General features: G+C 44.4%; 1 protein-coding gene across 1 annotated transcript in view; it reads left to right on the forward strand.

The window, feature by feature from the left end:
• The first annotated feature begins 1,266 nt into the window (after positions 1-1,266).
• The window catches only part of LOC142586083 (neprilysin-1-like), a 97,720-nt gene continuing 75,446 nt past the window's right edge, over positions 1,267-23,540 (forward strand). Inside the window, exons 1-3 of the mRNA XM_075697343.1 lie at positions 1,267-1,442; positions 3,375-3,606; positions 12,000-12,098. Coding sequence (XP_075553458.1) covers positions 1,267-1,442; positions 3,375-3,606; positions 12,000-12,098 — 507 coding nt within the window. The remainder of the gene's footprint in view (positions 1,443-3,374; positions 3,607-11,999; positions 12,099-23,540) is intronic.

A 23,540-nucleotide genomic window follows, 5' to 3' on the forward strand; every position in this document is an offset into this window, starting at 1 on the left:
GGCAGTGTAGTCGGTGCATTATTATTTTTATTTATATAAATGATCTACCTAATAACATTTCTTCCTGTATTTCAATTTTCGTGGATGATTGCATCATCTCTCGCCCCACTAAATCTGCTAATGACCACCTGACACTCCAATCCGATGTTCATCTTATCAAAGAGGGGTGAAAAATGGTTACTGATCCTTAACGTTTCGAAATGTAAAGTCATCTAATTCAGCCTCAAGCATAACAATTATAGTTATGCATACCATACTCAAGATGACTTACTGTCTCACGTCTCCCATTACAAATATCTTCGTCTTCGTCGGATCTTTCTTTGTTTCATATCGCATCCATTTGCACCGTCCTGTCTAAATCTTTAAGGTACTTATGCCGTAACCTCAGAAGTTCCCCTTCTAATATTCTCAAACTAGCCTATCTTATATTTGTTCGCCCACAGCATGAGTTTGCTTCTTCCATTTTGTCTCCTTATCATAACAACATGGTCACTACTTTAGAATCCATCAAAATAGGGCAGCACGATTCATCTCAAGAAACTACCATTCAAGCGTCACTCAGATTAAAACTGATTTTTTTCTCCAATCTTTAGGCACACGCCATGACATCGCTCTACGAACAATATTTCACAAGCATGTACATTCCAATCGATAATGTTTCTTTCAGCTCGACGTCCCATCCCGGACGTCCAAAAGATTGCACAATTATTTGAGTCTTACACGGATCTATGGTGACACTTTAGCTTTTAGTTCATTTGCACTTCCACGAGCCATCAGTTTATAGAATAATCTGCCAAACAACATCGCATCTCTGTCTAATCCTGAAACATTTCATCACCAACTTATTACACATATCACTGAAGCCGTCGTTTAGCATGTTTAAGTTCATGTTTATTCATGTTTCATATTCATGTGTCATATTCATGTTTCATATTTATGTTTTAGTTCATATTCTGATGTTGAGCGTTTCGTTTCCCCTTTTGCTATAACACGCTTGATGAATTGCGCACTTATTCATGCGCCGTGCGCTTATGATATGCTTTAAACTGTGTACTATATTTCTTCTCGATATTTCTGCATTGCTTGGTCTCCTCTTCATTACTGCTAATATGTGCACAAATTTTATTTACCACGTATTGTACTTCCTCTTTTTCATCTGGTGGTGTATGCAGTGTTCGGATTTTTCGGCCGCTCCCTCCTAACGCAATGCCCTACGGGCCTGTAAGGTACTTCAACTAAATAAATAAATAAAGAGTTGTCCGCGTCATGGGGCGGCACATGGCTTCTGGCCTCCCTATGGCCACATTACAGATGAGGTGGACGAACTTCCTGAACACGGTCCTGCGCGACGCCCAGGTGACCTTGGAGAAGAGCGACCGCATCATCCTCTCGAACAGGCAGTACCTGCTCCGCCTTCGAAATATCCTCGCTGAAGAGAAGGCGTAAGCGTGCACGCTTTGAGAAAGAGTGATTTGTTCTTCGCGAATAAGAATTATCTGCATTCGCCACTGATGTGTAGTCCATAAAATGTACTCGAGAGGGTAGGAATTGTACCCTGTTGATTGAAGTTAATGACCATTGTATGTTTCCCTTTCCCTTTTGCGCTTCACTTGCAGTATGCTGAGAAATGTATTTACGGGGAGACTTTGTTGCAGCACTAGAGCACTTGTGCAAATAGACACCGAAATGACGTGTAGAAGCGACTGTTCGTGATCTCACTCTTCGTGCATCGTCAGGGCTACGGCCTACCTTCCCAGTAGTGAAATACGAACTGCCCCAACTATCCGTCCTATCACTGAAGTGAGTGAACGCAGTCGGGCGTTGAAAAGCGAGCACCTGCCGTGGTTGCTCAGTGACTTTGTTGTTGAGCAGCTAAGCACAAGGTCTCGGGATAAAATTACGGCCACGGCGGCCGCCTTTCAATGGGGGCAAAATACAATAACATCAGTTTACTTAGACTTAGATGCACGTTAAGGAGCTCCAGGTGGTCAAAGTTATTCCGGTGTCACCCACCAGGGCGTGTTTCATAATCAGGTTGAGGTTTTCGCACATAAAAATCCATATTTTAATTTTACAAACGAGCGTTTTGCGATCAGACGACTTCGTAGTAGAACGTGAATTTTTTTGTGTTCAATTTGCATCTCAAAACAATTTTTTTAGCGTTTCACGCGTTTTGCTGCCATTCGTTGGTTTGCGTGTATTGTTTTCATGAATTCAGAAATTAAGCGCCAGCCGTGGTGGCTTAGTGGCTAAGGTGTTTCACTGCTAAGCACGAGGTTGCGGTACCAAAACCCGGCTGGGGCGGCTGCATTTTGATGAGGGCAAAGTGCTAAGCGCCCGTGTCTTGCGCAGTGGATTGGTCAAAATTAATCAGGTGTCTCCCACTGGGCCGTGCCTAAGAATCGAATCGTGGTTTTGGCACGTAAAACTACAGAATTTAATTAAATTCAAGAAATTTACCATAGTGTAGAAATTATCTAAATAAATTTGGCACCCTCGAAGCGGGACATTTAAGGTCAACATAATCAAAGGGCGATATGTAGGCATGAGAGTGATGTCAATGGTTGACAATCTTTGCAAACGTTCTGGATACATATGGTGGCTCTATTTTATTTCTGTCCATGCCTCCACATTCATTGTAACCGCACAAATGTGCCGACGCCAGGCTATGCGGCGCAGTAAAAGGTCTAGAATGAAAACAATATATAGAGAACGAAACTAAGGGTACAAATTAACTGTACCTGCGCAAGTCACAAATTTCTGGAGCCCAAGGTTTCAAGCAATTAGGGCTAGTTTATACAAATCCATGATGATAAGCAGCGCAAAAGCTTACAAAAGCACTAAAGAAAGGACTAAACACCACAAGCGCTTGTGTATGGCTTGTTGTGTTTGGTTCTTTGTTTTATCTTCCTGTGAGTGTTTGGGCTCCTTATCATTGCAGTATTTAATCGCAACGCATACACCATGGCTTTTGAGACTGGCAACTAAGCAGCTTCAGGAGGTATTCTCTTTAAATGTTCCCATATTTGCATGTCAGGCTGCATGGCTCAGAAAATCGAGTGACAGAAGGCCGGCTAATATTACTATTTCACGAGCTGTTACTGCTATTGAGCAGAAGGAATGAGCACAAACGAAATGGAACGTGATCAACTTAACATTGACAGTATTCGAATCATATCTTCCCTGACGTGCTTCGTGTGCGCTGTTTCGGATAAGACGATGCGCGTAATTTTGCGGACCTGACAGTTTGCCCAGGAAATAGGTTCAATTTAATGAGAATCCTGCAGTTTCGCCTCGAATTAAGCATCACACATTGAGTACGAGGGGACCTTAAGGATGTGATCCTCAGATTGCATGTTGTTCTCTGGATGCAGCTACGTGGTGGCCAACTACCTGGCATGGAGGGTGGTGGAGCTCATGGGTCCACTCACGGTTGAGCGCATGCGCCGTTGTCGGTTCCGCTTCGACCGGTACCGGTACTCGCAGTTCGAGTTGCCCCCACTGTCGCGCGAATGCTACGAACACACGGCACGCTACATGAAGTTCGCCGTGGCCAAGATTCTCTACGATCAGGTGCCCGAGAGAACACTCGAGCGCCATACGAAGGTAATGCACCAACATCTGTTGTATATTATTGCTAAGGCAAATATTTCTTTACCTCTTTGACTTTCCCACTGCTGCTGCTGCTGTGGGCTGCTGTGGCTGCTTCTGTCGCGCACACTGTCAGGATTCAGAAGAACTTCACTTTGGCCTAGTTGGTATTTACTGCATATCATATTGACCCCAAAAACCGTTACCGCCCGTGCTGTTTATGTGTTCTCTCCCTCTGTCCCCGTCTTTTCTTGCGGTCAATATGATATGCTGTCAGGATTGGGGGCTCAATCCCACCGTTCGCAACCCGTTGTCAAGATTGGAGTCGGGCATGAATTAGAAGGTAGCTGGCCCATGCGGTCGTCCAACTTATCCACGCTGAGAACGTTGATGAAGGGAAGGACTGCTTCTCATCGAGAATGAGGAACATCGGTTTATTTACAGTATCTATATCAGTCTAACATGACTGCTTGAGAGAGAGTGTCTCAGTCCGCACAGTCTAACAGTCTAACATGACTGCTCAAGAAAGTGTCTCGAGCATCTGCACAACAGCCGTTTTTAAACACTCGGTCCTCCCCCCATTCCAAGGTGGCGGAAACGTTCGTCCAGTCATCCTAAACACGCCGCCTCTCCGCGGGACGGTTTACACACACACACGCACACACACACACACACACACACACACACACACACACACACACACACACACACACACACACACACACACACAGGTTCACGGTCCGAAACCGACATCACACGGATTTCGTAGAAGTCGGAGCGGACCCTCGCAGTGCGCCCGGGTAGCCATTGTCTTGCGTCTTGCTCGGCGCGTGGGAAGAGGCCTCCGACGACGTTCCCGCGGCAACCACTCATAGCAGATCAGGTCCGCGTTGATGGGTTGGGTAACAATAGTTGGCCAGCCGAACTCATTCAGTCACAATGGCGATTTAGTGACGCCGTGGCTAGAGGTTTGTGGCGGCACTCTAGGAAACGTTGACGCTCGTTGTTGCAACTGGCTGGCAAATTGTTGCACTTCAGCTGGGCCGTTCTTAACAGCGCCTCCATGGCCCGGAAAGTCTCGACTGTCCAGAGCTGATAACCGCTGGGCAGGAAGAGAACGGCTGGTGGCCAGGGGGTGATGTCTTGGCACGTAGTAACCACTTGTGTAATGATGTCGTCGCCCCAAAACATTCAACAAGGACAGGCAGCTGAAAAATGAACCTCACAACACGGCTCTGCGCCGAGCTGACGTACCTTGGCTCTCACTTTAGAGCCGCTAGGCTTCAAAATAAAAAACAAACATAAGTGCAGAAACAAGAAATGCAGCATTTCGCTATGCCAACTTTTGAAGCAATTTCGTGCTGACAAATTCAGCAATCATGGAGGGAATCCTGCTAAATGAGAGGTGATCTTCTTGGCTTATAAAAATTAACAATAATAACCCTAAAATTTAGGCGGGGCCCTCAAGCGCAGAATTCGAATTAGCCTTCTCAAACCATCCGCACTGCTATGCAACTTTCCCTTCTTATATCTAGCGGAGAAGTTGTACTCTTGGAGAGTGAGACTCCATCGGAGCAAGCGGCCATTTTTGTGTGACATTTGATTGAGCCACGTCAGAGGACAGTGGTCAGTCTCGAAGATGAAGTTCGCTCCGTACAAGTAACACGACAACTTCTAAGCGGCCCAAACCAAACAAGCGCATTCCTTCTCTGAAGCGCTGTAGGCTTCCTCTCTTACATTTAGTTTACGGCTGGCATAGAGGATAGGATGCTCCTCGTTATCGTCGCCGACCTGACTAACTACCACGCCCGTACCTCTGTCGCTTGCGTCGCATTGAACTATGAATTTCTTTGTGTAGTCTGGCGCGCGAAGCACAGGACGAGAAACCAATAGCGTTTCCAAACTTTGGAAAGCGTTCTCTTTGTCTTTATCCCAGTGTACTCTACTCGGTGCTCCCTTTCGTAGGGCGTCCGTTAATGGACTTGCCATTTGCGAGTAATTCGGAATGTACCGTTGATAGTACCCCACAAGTCCCATAAATGAACGAATGTCTGTTTTCGTGCGCGGCAGCGAAAATTCTCCAATCGTAGCTATTTTCAGCTCGGCCGGCCGTGTCGTGCCCTGGCCGACAGCATGGCCCAGATAAGCAACCTGTGAACAACCAAACCTACACTTTTCGGCTTTCATCGTTAAGCCGGCATCCCTCAACCGTGAAAACACCTGTTTGAGGTGCGATACGTGTTGTTCCCAGCTATCGGAAAAAATTGCTGCATCATCAAGATATGGCAAGGCGAACTCCTGCAAGTCTTTTAGGACAATATCCATTAACTTAGAGAAGCTAAACGGGGCGTTCTTCAGCCCGAAGCTGAGTGCGAGAGGACGAAAAATGCCTACAGGTGAAATGAATGCGGCATAGCGGCTGGCATTTTCTGAAAGGGGAACTTGCCAGTGCCCCCGCAAGAGATCTATAGTTGAAATGTATTTAGCAGCGCTAACCCTTTCAATTCGTCCCTCAATGTTGGGTATCGGGTACAGCTGATCCCTAGTGATAGCATTTAACTTCCTGTAGTCAACACACGGACGAGGGTCCTTGTTCGGGGTTTCTACCAGTATTAGCAGTGACGTGTAGTCACTCTGAGCGGGCTCAGTAACTCCCAACTATAGCATGCACTGTATCTCTGCCTCCATAATTTCTCTCTGTCTTGGAGACACCCTGTAAGGCATTGATCTTACGGGTTCGGTTGATGTCAGCTCTATTTCATGCGTTATTAGTTCTGTTCTACCTGGCCTATCGCTGAACCTGTCGATATATTCCCCTAACACCCCTTTTAGCTCATCTAGCTGCTCGGTTCTTAGAGCGTGCCAGCTTACCGAATGTTTTACTACTTCTTCTAGGCCGATTTGAGAGTTGGAGGTCGCCTTATACTCCTTAAACTTGGTACTAGTGCCATCCTGCTCTTTGAGGGTATAGTTAACGACTCCGCTCCGCTCTACATACGGCTTCATCAAATTGCAGTGATATATCTTCAACTCTTTCCTGTGACCGGACATTTTCAGAGCATAGTTAGTATCTGAAAGTTTTTGCAACACTTTAATGGGCCCGTCCGAGTGAACTTCAAGCTTGTTCTTTCTTGAAGGTTTGAGGATCGTTACCTGGTCTCCGGCGTTAAACGTACGAAGCCTCGCATTCTTGTCGTAATAGAATTTGGCGTTCTTTTTAGCTACTTCCATGTTCTTTCCGACTAGTTCTTGGGTTGCGCTTAGCCGTTCCAGCAGATTTAGCACGTATTCAACCACTGTAGGACTCTCCCCTCTTTCCTCCCACATCTCTCTTAACATTCTTAGTGGAGAACGGAGTGTCCTCCCATGCACTAGTTCTGCTGGTGAGGACCCTGTCGCTTCATGTGGAATTGTTCGCAAAGCAAACAAAGTTGCCGGCAGACAGTTCTCCCAGTCCTCCTTGTGCTCGTAACAGAGCGCTCGCTTAAGCACTGAATGCCTCCTCTCTACACTGTTTGACTGAGGGTGATAGATGGAACTGTGTATTAACTTTACTCCACACTTTTGCAAGAATGTGGAAGTCAGTGCGCTGGTGAATAGTGACCCTTGATCCGCCTGAATTTCGGCTAGAATACCAACTCCTGCAAACACTGTCAAAAGCGCGTCTACTACTTCGGTGGAGCTGAGCTCTTTCAGAGGGATTGCTTCTGGAACCTTTGTAGCCGGACACAGCATGGCAAACAAGTACCTGTAACGCGATTTGGTTTTTGGTAGAGGCCCTACCGTGTCTATCACAAGTTGTCTGAAAGGTTCTGTTATTAAGGGCACTACCTTTAGTGGAGCTTTCCATGTCTCTCCTGGTTTACCCGAGCGCTGGCGGGCGTCGCATGATCTTACAAAATTTTCTACGTCTTTGAAACAGCCAGGCCAGTAGTATTCCATAAGCAATCTTTCCTTTGATTTGTTTATGCCTAGGTGGCCGGACCACCCATTTCCATGACAGAAACTCAAAAGTTCCTCCCTATACCTAGTAGGTACGACTAATTGATCTAGAATCCTACCCTTTCGATCTCTGTGGTGTCGATACAACAATCCTCCTCTCTCATGTATCGTCACGTTGCGCCTAGCAATGCCTTCTTTAGCTGTGTGGTGTAATTTAGCTAAGCTGTCATCCTTCTTTTGGTCCGCTGCCAGTGACTATCTACCCGTAAGAGCTAATCAAAGTTCTTTGAGGGCGGTGATAACAATGACCCTGTCTCGCTTGCATGACCCTGTCTCGCTTGCATGACCCTGTCTCGCTTGCGAGTGCATCAGCGGGCTCTTCCAGCAGGGGTGAACTTTGACACCCTGGCGATACGCTCTCATTGAGCTGGTCAGCTGACAGGCTTTCCTCAACTGTGTTTCTGTACCTCGGGCCTAGCTCGGATTCGGGTATTGAAGTTATCCCCTTTTCTGCTTCCGCTGGAGCAGCTTGTGCATTTTCAGACGAAAGCGACGCGATCTTACGAGCTTGGCCTCACGTCAATGCCTGTACTACTCCCTCTCCCAAATTAAGCCCTTTGTCACGAGTAACTAATTCGAACGATTCGAAAAGATGTAAGGGTACTGCAGTGATAAAATTTTGAAAACTGCAGCCTCAGTCTCTAGCTCCCCGAATGGTCCACTGAATTTGACTTTGGCCATGGGCAGACACACGCTGTGTTCTTCTACAACCTGTTTGATCCATGCTACTTCTCCGGTGAAGTCATCTACCGTCACGTAAAACGGATGGACAGTGTCCATCGTGGCGGCACTGTCTCTTAGCACTCGGCATAGTTTGCCATTAACTTGCAGGTCGTGAAGATATGGGCTTAAAGTTTCATATTCTCGTCTTTTTCCTCTACGTAGGAAAAAACTATACTGGGCTTCCCGCAGTTTACAGCTATATGTCCCAGTTTGTGGTATTAATAACAGCGGATTGGCCGAAAAGATTCGAATTTTCTTTTCTGCTCTTTTTGTACGGTTTACACGGTAGTTTTGTCCTCGCTCTTTTCTGCGGGCTTTTCCTCCACTTTACAGGCTCTGATCGTCTAGCCTGCGAATCCTTTTTGAACGGAAATGGTTTCCGCGGTCAATTTCGACCGTCCCAATTGCCGTCCTCGGCGTTCAACATTCTAAGCGTTGTGTACTCTTCAGCTAATGCAGCCGCCCTTTCCACAGTGTTTACATTCCCTCTGTCTTGCACCCAGAGTTTCACAGCTTGTGGGATGCTTTTCTAAACTGCTCTAGACACATGCATTCAATGATCATGTCTCTGCTGTCGTACGCTTCCGCGCTTTTCAGCCACTCGACTAGGTTGGCCTTTAAGCCGTATGCAAACTCCGGATACCCCTCGCTATCTTTCTTGGCTGTGCTCCTAAACCTTTGCCGAAAAGCTTCGGCGGAAAGGCTGTATTTCTTCAGGTGACTAGCCTTAACTTTTGTATAATCATATGCATCCTGTGCACTGAGTCTGGCAATTACTTCCGCCGCCTCACACGGCAACATAGACACCAACCGCTGTGGCCATGTACTCGGACCGAAGTTCATCTTCTCGCAAGTCCTTTCAAAACTGCTTAGGAACAAGCCTATGTTGGTCCCGACCTCAAATGGCTTTAACAGACAGTACATGTGGTATGATTCTGCCTCACTTGATCGTCCCAGAGCCCCTTCACTTCCTTGAGACAACTCCAAACGTTCGCTTTCAAGTTCCAGTTGCATTTTTCTTAACTCGCGATCTTTATCGTGTTCCTCTCTCTCTCTTTCCCGTTCTTCTTTTTCTCTGTCCCGTTTCTCTCATTTTTTCAGAAGTTCAAACCCCATTTCAATTTTTTGCTCACTGGCCTGTTTGGAAATTAGCTCCAATAATTTTGATTTTAGCATTTCCTTGCGTACATCTAGGCCCAGTTCCTAACCAACAATCAACAACTCGTCTCTCGGCAGTTTTTTTAACTCCATGATTGCTGCTTTACTGCCTTGGTCCTGCTCGCTAACTCTAGCTAGGATAACACAACCTAGCTAACACTCAACAATCTAGCTTTCCTACTGTTCCAAACAGAACAACCACAAAATGAAGCCTAGAGAGTCAAAGCAAGAACCAAGCATTCACCGCAGACACAGCACCACGTCGCAAAGTGCGTCTCACCGCTGTCAGCCAGTTCTCAGGATTGGGGGCTCAATCCCACCGTTCGCAACCCGTTGTCAAGATTGGAATCGGGCATGAATTAGAAGGTAGCTGGCCCATGCCGTCGTCCAACTTATCCACGCTGAGAACGTTGATGAAGGGAAGGACTGCTTCTCATCGAGAACGAGGAACATCGGTTTATTTACAGTATTTATATCAGTCTAACATGACTGCTTGAGAAAGTACATCAGTCTAACATGACTGCTTGGGAGAGAGTGTCTCAGTCCAACATGACTGCTTAAGAAAGTGTCTCGAGCATCCGCACAACAGCCGTTTATAAACACTCGGTCCTCCCCCGATTTCAAGGTGGCGGAAACATTTGTCCAGTCATCGTAAACACGCCGCCTCTCCGCGGGACGGTTTACACACACACACGCACACACACACACACAGTTTCACGGTCCGAAACTGACATCACACGGATTTCGAAGAGCTCGGAGCGGACCCGCGCAGTTCGCCCGGGTAGCCATTGTCTTGCGTCTTGGTCGGCGCGTGGGAAGGGGCCTCCGACGACGTTCCTGCGGCAACTCCCCCACCCATAGCAGATTAGGTCCGCGTTGGTGGGTTCGATAACAATAGTTGGCCTGCCGAATTCATTCAGTCACAATGGCGATTTAGTGATGCCGCGGTTAGAGGTTTGTGGCGGCGCTCTAGGAAACGTTGACGCCCGTTGTCGCAACAGGCTGGCAACACTTGCACTTCAGCTGGGCCGTCCTTAACACCGCGTCGGGAGGTGGTTCAGAGCGTGTGTATATATAACAGGCACGAGTAAGAGAGGGAAGAAGACCGTAGAATCTCGTTTGCGCCCCACGGCGTGGAATGACAACAATGCCCTCTGGAGCTCCCTGGCCGTCACCACATTAGCCGCTTGAGAGCTCTAATTATCCGTTACTCCCGTCACAAGCATTGTAGAAACTGCGGCGATTCTCTTTCTACTAACATGCGAGACCAGAGCGTGACGAAGATAGAACTGTAGAGAGTAGAAGAAGAGGAGAAGAAGGAGAGGGAGCAGAAGAGGCAGTTCTAATAGAAGAGAGGGGGAGGTGACAACGGGAGTCAATGAAACCCCGATACTATACGACAGCGGTTGCGGGGCAACAGGATAAGCTTAAGTTCTAGGTACGGTACGGTATGTTGCTGCTATTTCTAAAAAAATAAGCGCCATTCAAATATGTCATGGTGACAAATTACGCAGGGCTAGCAGAAGCAGCTCCGCAATAATTAAAGTGCACCTCAGGGTCCAGGAGACACTACGGTAGCAGTCGACCGTCAAATCAACACTTCTGCGCCCGCAGTGGAAGCTTTGCGGTTATGACATTGCTAGAGGTCGTAGATTTGACCCGAAGCACGGCATTCGCATCTCGATGGGGGCGGAAAAGAAAACGCACGTGCACTTAGATTTTGCGACATGTTGAAGAACACCATGGTGTCAAAATTAATCCGGAGTCCGCCAAAACAGCTTACCTCATAATCTGAGTGTGCTTTTGGCACGTATAGTGCCATAATCCAATTCAAGTTTAATACTTCTGGCACAATGATATGTGCCATGTGAGGAAATGACAGCGCTCAACCCTCTCAAAGGTTATAAAATATGGCGCACAACAACGCCTCAAGCAAACACCTTTCCCTGTGTGTTCTGTGTGCTACAAAAACAGCAGTGGTGCACGCAAGGTAACGTTTATCATCAACTCCCCACTTTCGTGTTAGACTAAACGTTGAAGAAATTGAGCTTTAGCCGTCAAGATTGCCGCTAATTATCGTCAATCAAAGCATGGAGCACGGAAACCTTCGCTTACATCGATTCCCATAATTCGTGGGATCTGCATATTTTATTTCAAGTTTCCTCATCTTCTTGTAAAAACGTTCAAGGCGTCAAGGCATTGCGGAAACACAAGACGAAAGGAATACTGTGAAACAACACTCCGCAAACGCTAACACAGGGAAGAGAGCATATCACAGCGCTTCTTGCAAGGCTGAAAACTATAATTTCTGTTAAAAGTGCGCACACAAATACCCTTCTTGTCCTTAATCCCACTGCCCCTGTAACTGAGACACGTTGCAATAGAGTGCGGCGTAACCCACCAGTTTCCATTTCTCTCTCTCTCTCTCTGACGGGATAAGCGCTCGCTCAGGATATAGCAGATGATGAATTGTCATATATATGCTATTTTGTTTGCTAGTACGCCCATTTCACTGCTTTTCGCAGGTTCAACTCGTAGCAGAGGAAGTAAAGGACGCATTTGCCGTGTGGCTCGACCTTACAACCTGGATGACTGACAGCAACAAGAAGCTGGCTGCTTTCAAGGCAAGGACGGTGTTCAATTATCTTTTACAGGGACCCAGCTTAATTGACACAGTGACACTCGCGTTCAAGTTTTGTTCAAATAATTTATGCCGAGCCAATGAGAAAAGTTAAACGACCGCAAACGTGCTCTTATTTCTTGCCTTTCTTGCAAAAGTAGCATGCGGAATCCAGCATACCGCCTATCTAAAATGGTACCTGGGCAATTTAACGCTGACATATCTTAACGCTAACATATAACGCTGCATAAATTTTTTTCATACTACCTTCAAGAACCACCGCAAAGTTTGTGTTGTGCCAATATTTTGGCTTCAGAGCGAATATTAACTCAAAGATTAGCGCAGATATACCAAAGGACCAATCGCCCCCATCGTAAGGTGATTCCTGCTATTGGCATATTTAGAGGGGGCACCAGGGGGCATGCTTTGTGTGCCATGTTTTACGCAGTTCTACTATCTACGAAACTGCCTAACGTTTACTGGAATTTGTGGACGCTTCCATTACCAAATATCACGGTACCCTTCATACCGAGAAGATCCATTCTGGCAGCCATAAGTTTCAGTTTCAGTTTATTCCCCATTAAATAGCAATGAATATGTAAGAAACATTATGCAGATGAGGGTCCCAGAGCCCCTGACTGCAACTGGACCCTCGGTTCTAAAAAGAAGAACAAACTCTATACAAGACGTGGGTTAAAGCAACAAAATATGAAAAGTACAAGGAAAACTAATGATCGCCTGTTATACAATACATTGGTGAGAGAAAACAAACGAAAAGTGCATATATTAAACGCTTAGTTATACAGAAGAACATATTATAGGGCATGAAACTATTTACAAAATATAAAATATTTCAATGCATGTTTAGATACATTCAAAGGTGACGTTAGTTTAATTGAATGTGGTAGGTCCTACTATATTAATAATGCAGCAAACGGGGATGTCATTTTTCCATAGCTGATGTTACATCTAGGTAGTAGAATGTAGAAATTATGCGCAAACCTAGTGTGCTTGGTATTAGTGAGCATTTCTGTAGTCTACAAATTTGAAAGCAAGGTGTTTGTTAAGTCTTTTAAGAAGAGAATTCTTAAGTGATACTTAAACAAGCCAGTTACAAGTAAGCTAAAGTTAGCCTGGAGTAGCAGGAAAACGCTTGAGTAAAATGAACAGTTGGGGATTAAGGGAATATCCTGGTTCTGTATGGGTTGAGTAGACGAAAGGTGGCAGTTATCTGTGTTTCCCCAGGAAGCAATACTATAGGTGATATGACTCTGAATGAACGCAAAATATAAGGATAATAATGGGTGTTCTGAAAGGAATGGCGGTGATTTAATGACAGCTATTATGCCAAAAGCTGTTGTTTAACAAACGCAATATGATTAGTAAACTTTAATATAGGATCTAATTTTGTGCCAAGGAACGACACACACTTCGCTTAAGGAATAAGGTGACTGTCGAGGGTTACTAGGGGAATACACGGCACCACCCTCTGCATTGTTTAGATATCATGAACTGATTTTTGAGAGGGTTAAAAATAAAACAATTTAACTGACCCCATTCCTCCACTTAGTTTAATGTTGAATTTAAAGAATAAGGTTGTTAAAGGCTTATCTGACATGGAAATAAAGGTATCACCAACGTTATTAGAAGGAATAAGTACATCAGGTGTGTCGTTAATGTAAATGCAAAAAAAAATAAGAACAAGGCTTCCCTCCCTGTATTGAGCCCTGTGGTACCACTTGATTAACAACTTTCTACTCGGAATAAGCGCCCCTTACATGGGCTGTTTGTTCATGGTCATGTAAGTAATATTTTAGAAAAATTAAAGCTGGACTGTATATATCTAAAGTTTCTCGTTTTGCAAATTAAAATGTATGATTAAGAGTGTCAAAAGCTTTAGTAAAAACTAAAAATACTGGGCCAACAAAATTCCCGCTGTCACTAGAACACCTTATGTAATCGGTTTTTGCAATAAATCTAATCTGGTAGAACTGCCAAGACGGAAACCGAGTTGGCAAGATTTCAACAACTTAAAGTTTGTTAGGTAGCTGTTTAGAGGTTTAAGAAATAATTTATTGATAAGTCTACCACTGGCGGACAAAATAGAGATAGGGCGATAATAAGACACCAGTGATGTATCACCTTTTTTAAAGACAGCAATTAATTTTACCTTCTTGAGCGAACTAGGAAAGGTACCTCATTTAAAAAACGGATTAATTTTGCTGCTCAGTGTTTCCACACTAGAAGGGGCAACACGTTTTCAGTGATAATAAGATACATTATCTAGACCTGGGCAAGTGTTTTTCTACTTAATATAGCAGAACAGACCTCATCGGCTGAGATGGCAAAAAGAAAGAATGTATGATTGCAACGGTTACATGGGTAAGAAGAGGCTATCGGGCTATTACTGCACACTTCCTAGAAGTAAATACTAAACCAGTTGGCCACACAAGACGATTTAGGGCAAATTTCTTGTTCATAAGTTATTTTATCAATGGTTCTACTAGCGTGCTGTGTATTCACAAAGTCATTGGAAACTTGCCATTGTTTCTTGTGATTATTTTAACCTTGCAGAATTATTGGTTTGTTTTGGTTTTTTCAGTAGGTTGTTCAACATCGTATTGTGAATTTATTGCATTGTGCTACACTTATATGGAACGGCTGTTTTTAGTCCTCCTGTAAAAATGATCTCTTTTACGCATGGTGATTAACAAAGCTTTTATTATGCAAGTATTACGCGGATATTTAAACTTCTTTTTTTCATCTGACAAGCTTAGTGCTAGCGTACACAGCTTTAAAAATTATGAACAGGTTTTTCGAATGCCTCTTCAGCATGAGATAGAGTACTAATTGATGTCCAGTTGGTACAACTTATTGAATGAACAGAGTTATCGCAGTCGAAGCAGGAAGTGAAATAACTAGTGTCATAGTGAAGTTTTTCTGTGGCGTAGGTAATAAAAATGGGAAGTTGATCTGTGATAGGCATGTTGATGACACCTGCACTTGGAGGTGGTGTGATATTGCTTAAGGCGTCATCAAGAAGAGTATTAGTTCGAGAAGGCAACATCGAGTAGGAGAAGTACTTAAGGACTCAAGCACAATTCCAACAAAACAATCGCTATATGATATTACTGAACTATTATCAGTATCTATAAAATTAATCTGAATATCGCCACCTATTAAAATCTGTTTATTTTCAGTTGAAATTTTATAAAGAATTGTGCAAAGATTATGCAAGAAATCAAGAATGGATGAAGTTGGATAGCGAGAAAGGGAACCGTTGAATAAGCCAGTGCGATTACTAGAAGGCGACACGTTAGTTTCAATCCACGCTGATTCACAGTTAGGTACGTTTAAAGACAGGTCAACCTACGTTCCTACTTGACTTTCGGTGGTACGAAAATAGCCGAACCACCATGCCGATCGGAACTGCGCGACAGTATTTGTATTTGAACGGCAGTAAACCATATAAGTTGCCATCAGAAGAGCCAAGCCAAGTTTCGGAATTGGAGAAAAATGAAAAGGCATCTCCAAGTGAATCAATAAAGGCAGTAATGCTATGTTGGTTTTTGCACTAACTTCGTACATTATTGTGTAGTAATGAGGAGTTATAATTAACGAGCAACGATTTTCATTCAACAGTTCAGAGCAATGACATACAGGGATGTTGTCAGGAGCAGGTTAGGAAAATGACAAATGTCTAGATTGAAAACTACGTGAAGATGCATAGGTCTGACTCGGCACTTGTCCTGAAGTCTTGCGCGCTTTGATTCGGCCATTCTCGGTACAAAGGTAATGCAATTTCGTTTCTCTTTCGAGGGCGAGTGCTTTGCTGAATAGGCGTTTGTCGTTACTGGTCACGTGCTCATTGAAATAACGAGTTTTTCTTACTTCTAGACAGACCTATCTGATACGTACGCAAATGTGTTCTCCGTGTTTTCAGAAGGAATTCGTTTTCTTGTCATGCCAGTAAAAACGAGCGATGATGCTCGTTCCTGGTGTCTTGGTGGCGACGCGGAGAGCTGCGTCTTTGTTTGTCGGTGAAATGGGGCATTCAACCACTTCAGGAAAGGTTTTTAAGATGACAAAGCAGTCTTCGCCCTGTGTGCAGGGGATGACTTTGATTCCAATGTAATTTAGACAGCTCTATTGCTCCATGTCTGCAATCCTCCTGGCCAGCGGTTCTGGAGACCCTTGTTACATTAGGTAGCACAAGCGTTTTTTTTAGACGCGTGCCTTCGCCTGAGCTCGCGTGTTATGTGAAGCCATCCGGCAAGAATAAAGATGTTCCACATCCACCCGGGCCACGGCTATGAGTTGCGCTGGCCATCACGCGCAGTGCTAAATCTAGTATAGATAAATACACAAGGTTGTGGTTGGATTGATGTCCACAATATTCCACAATTGGCAGTGGAATGCACGTCTAATTCGTAGCTTGTCGGTTCGGCTCCTACTGGCGGCAAGTTATCTTTTCGTCCCCTTTCATTTCTCCATTGCTTATCACTTCCAAATCTACACAGGAGCTTTTCGATGCTTTCCTTCGCGTCATCATTTATTGGCTTCATGTGGCTATGGCTAACGAAAGTTACTTCGTTTTTTTTTTCTTCATTTAGTTTCAAGTGCAGTAAACTTACCCCATGTTTTCCTTGGCTTCAGTGTGTGCTGGCTTTAGCAAAAATCGGTTCGCACTTTATTGAGGTTTCCCTTCTCGTTAAACTATACACCACTATGCTTTCAGCTAATTGGTTTAGAGTACAAGTCCCTGCTGAAGACATTTTCACTTATAAGCAACGGTTAGGCTAGCACAAGACTGCGACGGAAAAGTGTGTTGAAACTTGCTGTTTTTTTATGGCTTAACATAGCAGAAATGTGGATTTCACGATGAAGACTCTCGTACTGAGCACTTGGGGTGTTTCAGTCTGCACCTAATTTGAAGTATGTGAGAGTTGTTTCATTCCTTCTCTATAAAACAGTCGCCAGCGCGGCTTAGCGTCGCCACTGCGACATCGTGCTTCTCTCGTTACTTTGCTGAGCAGCGGAACACCTCTATCATACACAGCCCCGTTCGCGTTGAGCTGCGGAACGCCTACATAATTCACAGTCCGTTCATTTACTTGTAAGCAAACGTGCGAAAAGAATAAGTCGACCAATAAATATCACTAACCCCAACCACATTCCCTGACTTAACAATGTATATCACTCCAAGCCTCCATCTTCCGGTGAACTCCTGTCTTAATTTGTATCCGTAGAAGGCACTCTGACAAAAAAGAGGTTCAGGTTTTCGCTCCAAAGTTCCAATTGTGAAATATTTCCTCCGTTATACCTTCCTATCTTTCTCGTCCACGCCATGTTACGCCGATCTCTATACTCCATTGCGCTGAGCATGCTGCAAGTGTGATGGACGCAGTGGTATTGTTGGATTGATTAATATATGGATGGATGTTGTAAGCATACCCTCTGAAAAGGGGTGGTTGTCTGCTCCCTCAAGCTCTATTTTCCTTATATTGCCGAAAGGCCTATCTTTTTTATAGGCAATAAATACGCCGTATAGAAATTTCTGGGCAATTATCGGAAAGCTCGTTTGTGTACGCCTACGATCTTTGTGGTCTCCCAGCTTATCGACGGCCAAACCTCCAACCACCTTTTACTAATTTATGTCTCGAATATGTTTACTTTACCCCTGCTATTCTTGAATCTCAGGGCTTTAAAGACACCAGCGAAGCGTAGGTATAGAGCTGGGTAGATAATTTCGCATTACAAGAAAGCATGTTCCATCGTTTCCATCGCTTTACACCAGCAAGCACACGCTTCTGATTACTTGGTGTACCTCCACTTAAAACTATGCTTTCTCAGGGAATATCGCTCACAAAAGTAAAGAACCACCTTTTTAGCTGTTATAAATATGCTCTCTGTATATTCCGTTTTCACCTCTTGGGTAGTTACTCGTAGAATGTTTACGTTCCACTTCCGCCACCCAGGAGCTTGTATAAGCCTTTGTGACTTTGCGTTTCACGTTATTTGTTGCCTTGTTGAATAGGGATGTGCGAATATTCGCAACTTTCGAATAGTCAGTATTCGTAGATGCGAATATTTTTTTACTTTTCAAATACTTCCAAACGGTGACTACGCCCAATTAAACATAAAATTTTAGCAAAAGTACGGTAAGTTTTCACCTCCGCGGACATAGTATACATATACAATATGACGAATTGCTTAGTAGAATGGGGGAGGAATGCATATTCTGTACACTCTAAGAAAAAAAGAAAGTAAAAAGTGAGTCACGGCAACTTGACTCTCTTTTTTCTTCCGAAGATCCACTTTTACGCGAGTAGAGTCAGAAAACAAGAGTCAACATTTGCGCATGGGTCGTTTGACTCTCAATAGCATGCGAAGAGTCGTCGTGGAAGATTGCCATTCCTCTGATATTCGAGATGAGTCTGGCGAGAGAAAGATTTTAATGCAGGAGAAGAAATACCAGATAAACTCTTCTGTTTTAGGCAGGCCCTCGGGTTCCTGTCCTGGTTGTAATGCGGTGTATCATTCTTTCATCCTTGTCATGTTCTGCAATTACTTCGAACTCTATATATAGATTTTCCTTGACCATGTTCGTTGATACCTCATACACTTAAGCGATAGCTGGTTTTCTATGCTAAGGAAGACCTGGATTTGTCGCACTGGATTCTGACCATAAGTACATCTAAAAAAAAGTATTGGCTACTAAAGAGAGCATAGCAACGAGATAACAAGTTCAGTAGGCGCACTCAACAGTGTCGATTGTAAGTGTGATTCCGTGACTTAATATTAAATTTTGACGATTTAAGTTCCAAAATCAAGGTCTTATGAGGCGCACGGTAATGGAAAGCTGCGGATTTATTTTCCGCAGCTCGGTTTATTTAGCGTGTACGGAATGCACGGTATACGCGCGTTTTCGCATTCTGACCCCGTTGGAATGTGACTGCCGTGGTTGTGGTTGGACCCGTCACCTCGACCTCAGCAGCGCAACACCAAAGCCACTGGGCTACCGCAGTGCGTAGCGTTCCGCCACCAGAAACAAATATTAGCGTACGCAACACTGCTTTGGAACCCCCTAAAAATATAAAAACAAAAATAGAGCAGTTTCACCCCAATGCTGCATGAACCACTGCACGAACTATTGCACGAACCAAGGTTCGTTGTTTCATCGGCTGAATAAACTGCAGTAAACATTCGCTTACTCCCTAAATTAGCAAGCACTGGGTCACGCGCGCACGTGCAAACATCAACAGATCTCACTCAATGACGGCGAACACTCGCTGTCACAGCGTTGGCGTGATGAAGGGCGCGAACAGAGCGGACCGAACGCTTCAGCTGCCGCTTCCTTCAAAGCGTCTCCGAAAATTTGTGCAATCTGAGCGAACCCTCCCCCCCCCCCCGCAGCTTTGCATACATCAGAAATTATCGCCAAAACAGAGCGAGGATGGCGCAAGACCGGGCTAGAGCAACGGCTAGAGGAGGAGAAGCGCGCTAAACTAGCGCCACCCTCTCCCGGCTTGCGCGCGTTTTATCACGTCACCTCCTAGATACCTGACTTGGGGCGCCCATCCAGCCGGGCTGAGCCTCGAACACTTGCTTTAACGCGCACAGCCAACGGCGTGGGATGGGATCTTATCGCACTTGACTTTATACGTAAGCTCACGGTAACAACGACAGATATATTTCGACGGTTGTGGCGATATAACTTCTTTCGCAAAATTCGCAATAAATAGAAAATTTTACTAAGGACCAACCACGCTGCTTCTCCATGTCGTGATAGAGCGGTAAACGATAGTTCTAGAAAATGCGTTGCTAAATCTCCGCCAAATGACTACGCCCGCATTTGGTGACAGCAGTACACAGTAAGAACTTGTGGAGGAAATACCGGAGTTCTGGCAACTTCAGCTGCACTAGATCATTCAGTAACATGGGCGGCTTTGTAGTTCTAGCTTACATCAGAGCAAACAGCACTCGACAGAAATCAAGGGCAGCTGCACCGTTATAGCCAAGAAAATTAAGGACAATTACGCCGCGTCTTCACACTTCAAGCACGCTCCGACAGCCCAATGATAGATATTTCAAACGCAACCACACTCGAACGACAAAATTTTTCTTCTGTCAAGTGAACGTAGCGGGCATTTCAGGACGCGTGTTAAATTCATGGCTGTTTCCTTCGTGAACATTACTTAAGTGACGTAAAATTATCAGTGAGCAAAACAGTTTTTATTTCAACGCGAGAAAACAAAACCGAAACTAGCACAACTGTTTGCTCAGTTGTGCGGATTTAAATGATCCAAAGCCGAAGCCGTCAATAGCATGACGACATTTTGCAGTTGCGCTGCATCACGCGCGAGTACGTCGTCGTTGAGTGGTTCTGAAATCGCTGCGTTAGGGGCGACTGCAACCAGGCGTTGCAGCAAGTTACGGTGGGAACTTCTGTCCGTGCTGTGTGATTGCGACGAGGAGGACTGCCGCCAGTAGCGGCGTGTCGCCGATTTCGTCTTTGCCGACATCGAGCAAGTGCAGCTCGCCGGACCGTCACAAGCGCCGGAAGTGTTGGGTTTTGCTCTGCGTTTTCCTTGTGATATGGGAGATCGCAACGCAGAGACCAGATGCATACGAAAGACTACCAGCGGAGAGTGACCTGTGCCATATTTCTCTTAACCTCTCAGGTAAGCATATCAGCTTTTGTTCCGAGTTTACAAACGGCGCGTACTCGGCCCTTCCGGTACGGCTACATTTTGCGCCACGTTTCTCTGGGCAGTTCACAGACGTTTCATAGGCATGCGTGCGCGTATGTATGCGAAAATACTACTGGCAGACGGAAGCCTCAGGAGAGCATGTGAAATTATATCAAAGCTGTACTGCCATAGATAAACACCGTTCTTAACGACTCCAGTGACGAGTGGCCTGTCGCATCGAAAAATCCGTAGAATATCAAGTACTGCGTAATTTGAAGTGTAGATACAATACTAGCACCAGTGTGACTTTCGCTGGCGAAGACAGGTTGTCGAAAAAACAATCGTGTATTCTGAAGATTTACTAGCGCTTTAAGTATATTACCGCGAATAAAATAAAAACGCTACCACGCTGTATGGCAGTGTCAGGCGATGTGGCAGCACAGATATTTTCGTAGCGGTAAGGCGGCTGCATGCACGAGCGAACAGACACAGCGCTTTAAAAGCGCTGAAACTGAACAAATTTAATGTGCATTTGGCGTCAAGTCGGAAACACATTAGCTCACACTATAAGCCGATGTATAATGTTATTTTTTATGTAATCTTTATTTTCACGGTTGTAAATATTTAAAAGCATCAATTTGCTGCAACCTTTAATAGTAAATCCTACTAGGCGCACAAAACCTGGCTGTGTTATGTAGAGAATTTGTGCTATTCCTACTGGATTTTCTATTTCGAGTCCGGTGTTTTACGAAAAAGAGGGTCTTTTTATTTGTAGTCTTATGTTAGTGCAAATATTTGGCAAGCAGAAATGAGGTCATTGCAAAGTGGTATCTCCCGGTGAGCTGCATATGAACCCAAGTTTATCCTGCCTTGGCTATTGCAATGTGCATATAACAATTTTAAGTATATACAGCCGTAGTTGGCTTAGTCGATGTAGCGTATTTTGTAAAAGTAGAAAGCTATGATTATTTTATTGTTTTCATGCAGAAATACCTTTTTTTCTTGTACCAAGAAACGCTCACAGCATTGAATGAAATGAGGTGTGGCGTATTTTTCTACTAATTTAATAAAGGAAATTTCGTCTGCGGTGTATCAGATTAGTTTACTTTATTTTGCCAAACATGCATTATCTCCTCTGCTACTGCTGTTGTTCTGTGTATTTGTGTAATTTTGAAATGTACTTTATTTTAGGTATTCAAGGAATGGCGGCATCCAGAAGAAGACGCCATCTTATACAGCACGTTATGGGTGAGACATCGTAGCAGGCACTTTTGCATATCTCATTAGCATATGATGCTATTTGTTGTAATTTTTGTGTCCACTTTCCTGGCCTTTATTCATTTCAGCATTATTGTGAAAAGGGTAATACTTTTACATCGAGATAGAGTAATCGTCCAAAAGAGAGACTTGGCTGTAGGAGACGACACACATAAGCCTCCTTTGTCCGTATCTCCATGTTGCGCAGTTACTCTGTCATTATCTACCAACAAGCACAAATTCTTCATCAGCTACATTTACTATTTCTCCGTTATTACAATGTAATTGATAGAACATTGAAAGTACAGAGGTACACAGGAAGACAGAGACTTGAAATCATGAAGAGCCATAGAACAAGGGGCATCGCTGGAGCCAATGTTTCGACGAAGAGGAGATAAGTTTTCTTGCCAAACATTGGCTCCAGTAAAATTTCTTGTTCTATCACTATTTACGATTAAAAGACAGCATTATTGCTCTTGCTGAAGTATTATGCATTATGGAATAAAAATTAGCAGGGTAAATGTCAGGAATGTGAAATTTCTTGTGTATTTTAATGCTACAGCGAAAGCCAGAAAAACAAGATGTAGAGAACCACATTGTTATTTGTCACTACCCAGTTTGGCCAGCTTCATTCAGAGCTTGCACTTTGCTGCATTAACGACCACTGGAATTCATTAATTGAATTGCTTCGTGATTTACTTATATCTAGAGATATTGAACTTGTTCTAATGCAGCTTAACATATTGCGCGTAAAAAATATACAATGACATTTTAAGAGGCTTGCAGTTGACTAGCAGATCACTTGATTGTATCAGCTCAGGTTTCCATTGAGCTTCCATGCACAAATCGGATGCACATTCTTTTTTTCTCATTGCTTGGATTTTCATAAACATAAGTACCATTCCTTCTTTGTCGATGTTCTAGTTGTGTTGCAGGACCTAACTGTTTACATTTATTTCTATTGGTATCCACGTTACACAGACAGCTGAATTTTTCTTGTAAGTTGTGACATGGTAGGACTAAGAGCAGTTGTGCAAATTTGCTGCAGGTACACTCTGGTGGCTCCCGCCCCTGCATCCTACCACCACCGTGTCCTGACTACGTTCACTAGGGATTTCGAAGCCTTTGGCGGCTCCTGCCACTGCGTCCTGCCACCATCGTGTCCTGACTGCGTCCACTAGGGAGTTGGCAGCCTTCGTGATGATGCCAAGCAGGCTGGAAGCCGACAGAAAGATTAAGGTAAATACATGGAGTTAAGTGGCAACTTTTTCAGTGAAGTCACTTGTAGCCTCTCAGCAATGAAAGAATTAACCTCGAAGCAGTTTAGACTCCCTGCTATCGGTGCAGGAATGCTCAAGTTCATGCATTTTGCCTTAGCCGCCAAGAGGCTATGTGGATTAGACGAAACGCGATGCAAATTTTGAAACTAGTAGGAGACCACTTGTACAATTTTGTTTCTTGCTTACCACAAAACTGCTTTGATAAAGCTTTAGCAA

This window comes from Dermacentor variabilis, chromosome 6 (genome assembly GCF_050947875.1).
Source record: "Dermacentor variabilis isolate Ectoservices chromosome 6, ASM5094787v1, whole genome shotgun sequence".
Lineage (NCBI taxonomy): Eukaryota > Metazoa > Arthropoda > Arachnida > Ixodida > Ixodidae > Dermacentor > Dermacentor variabilis.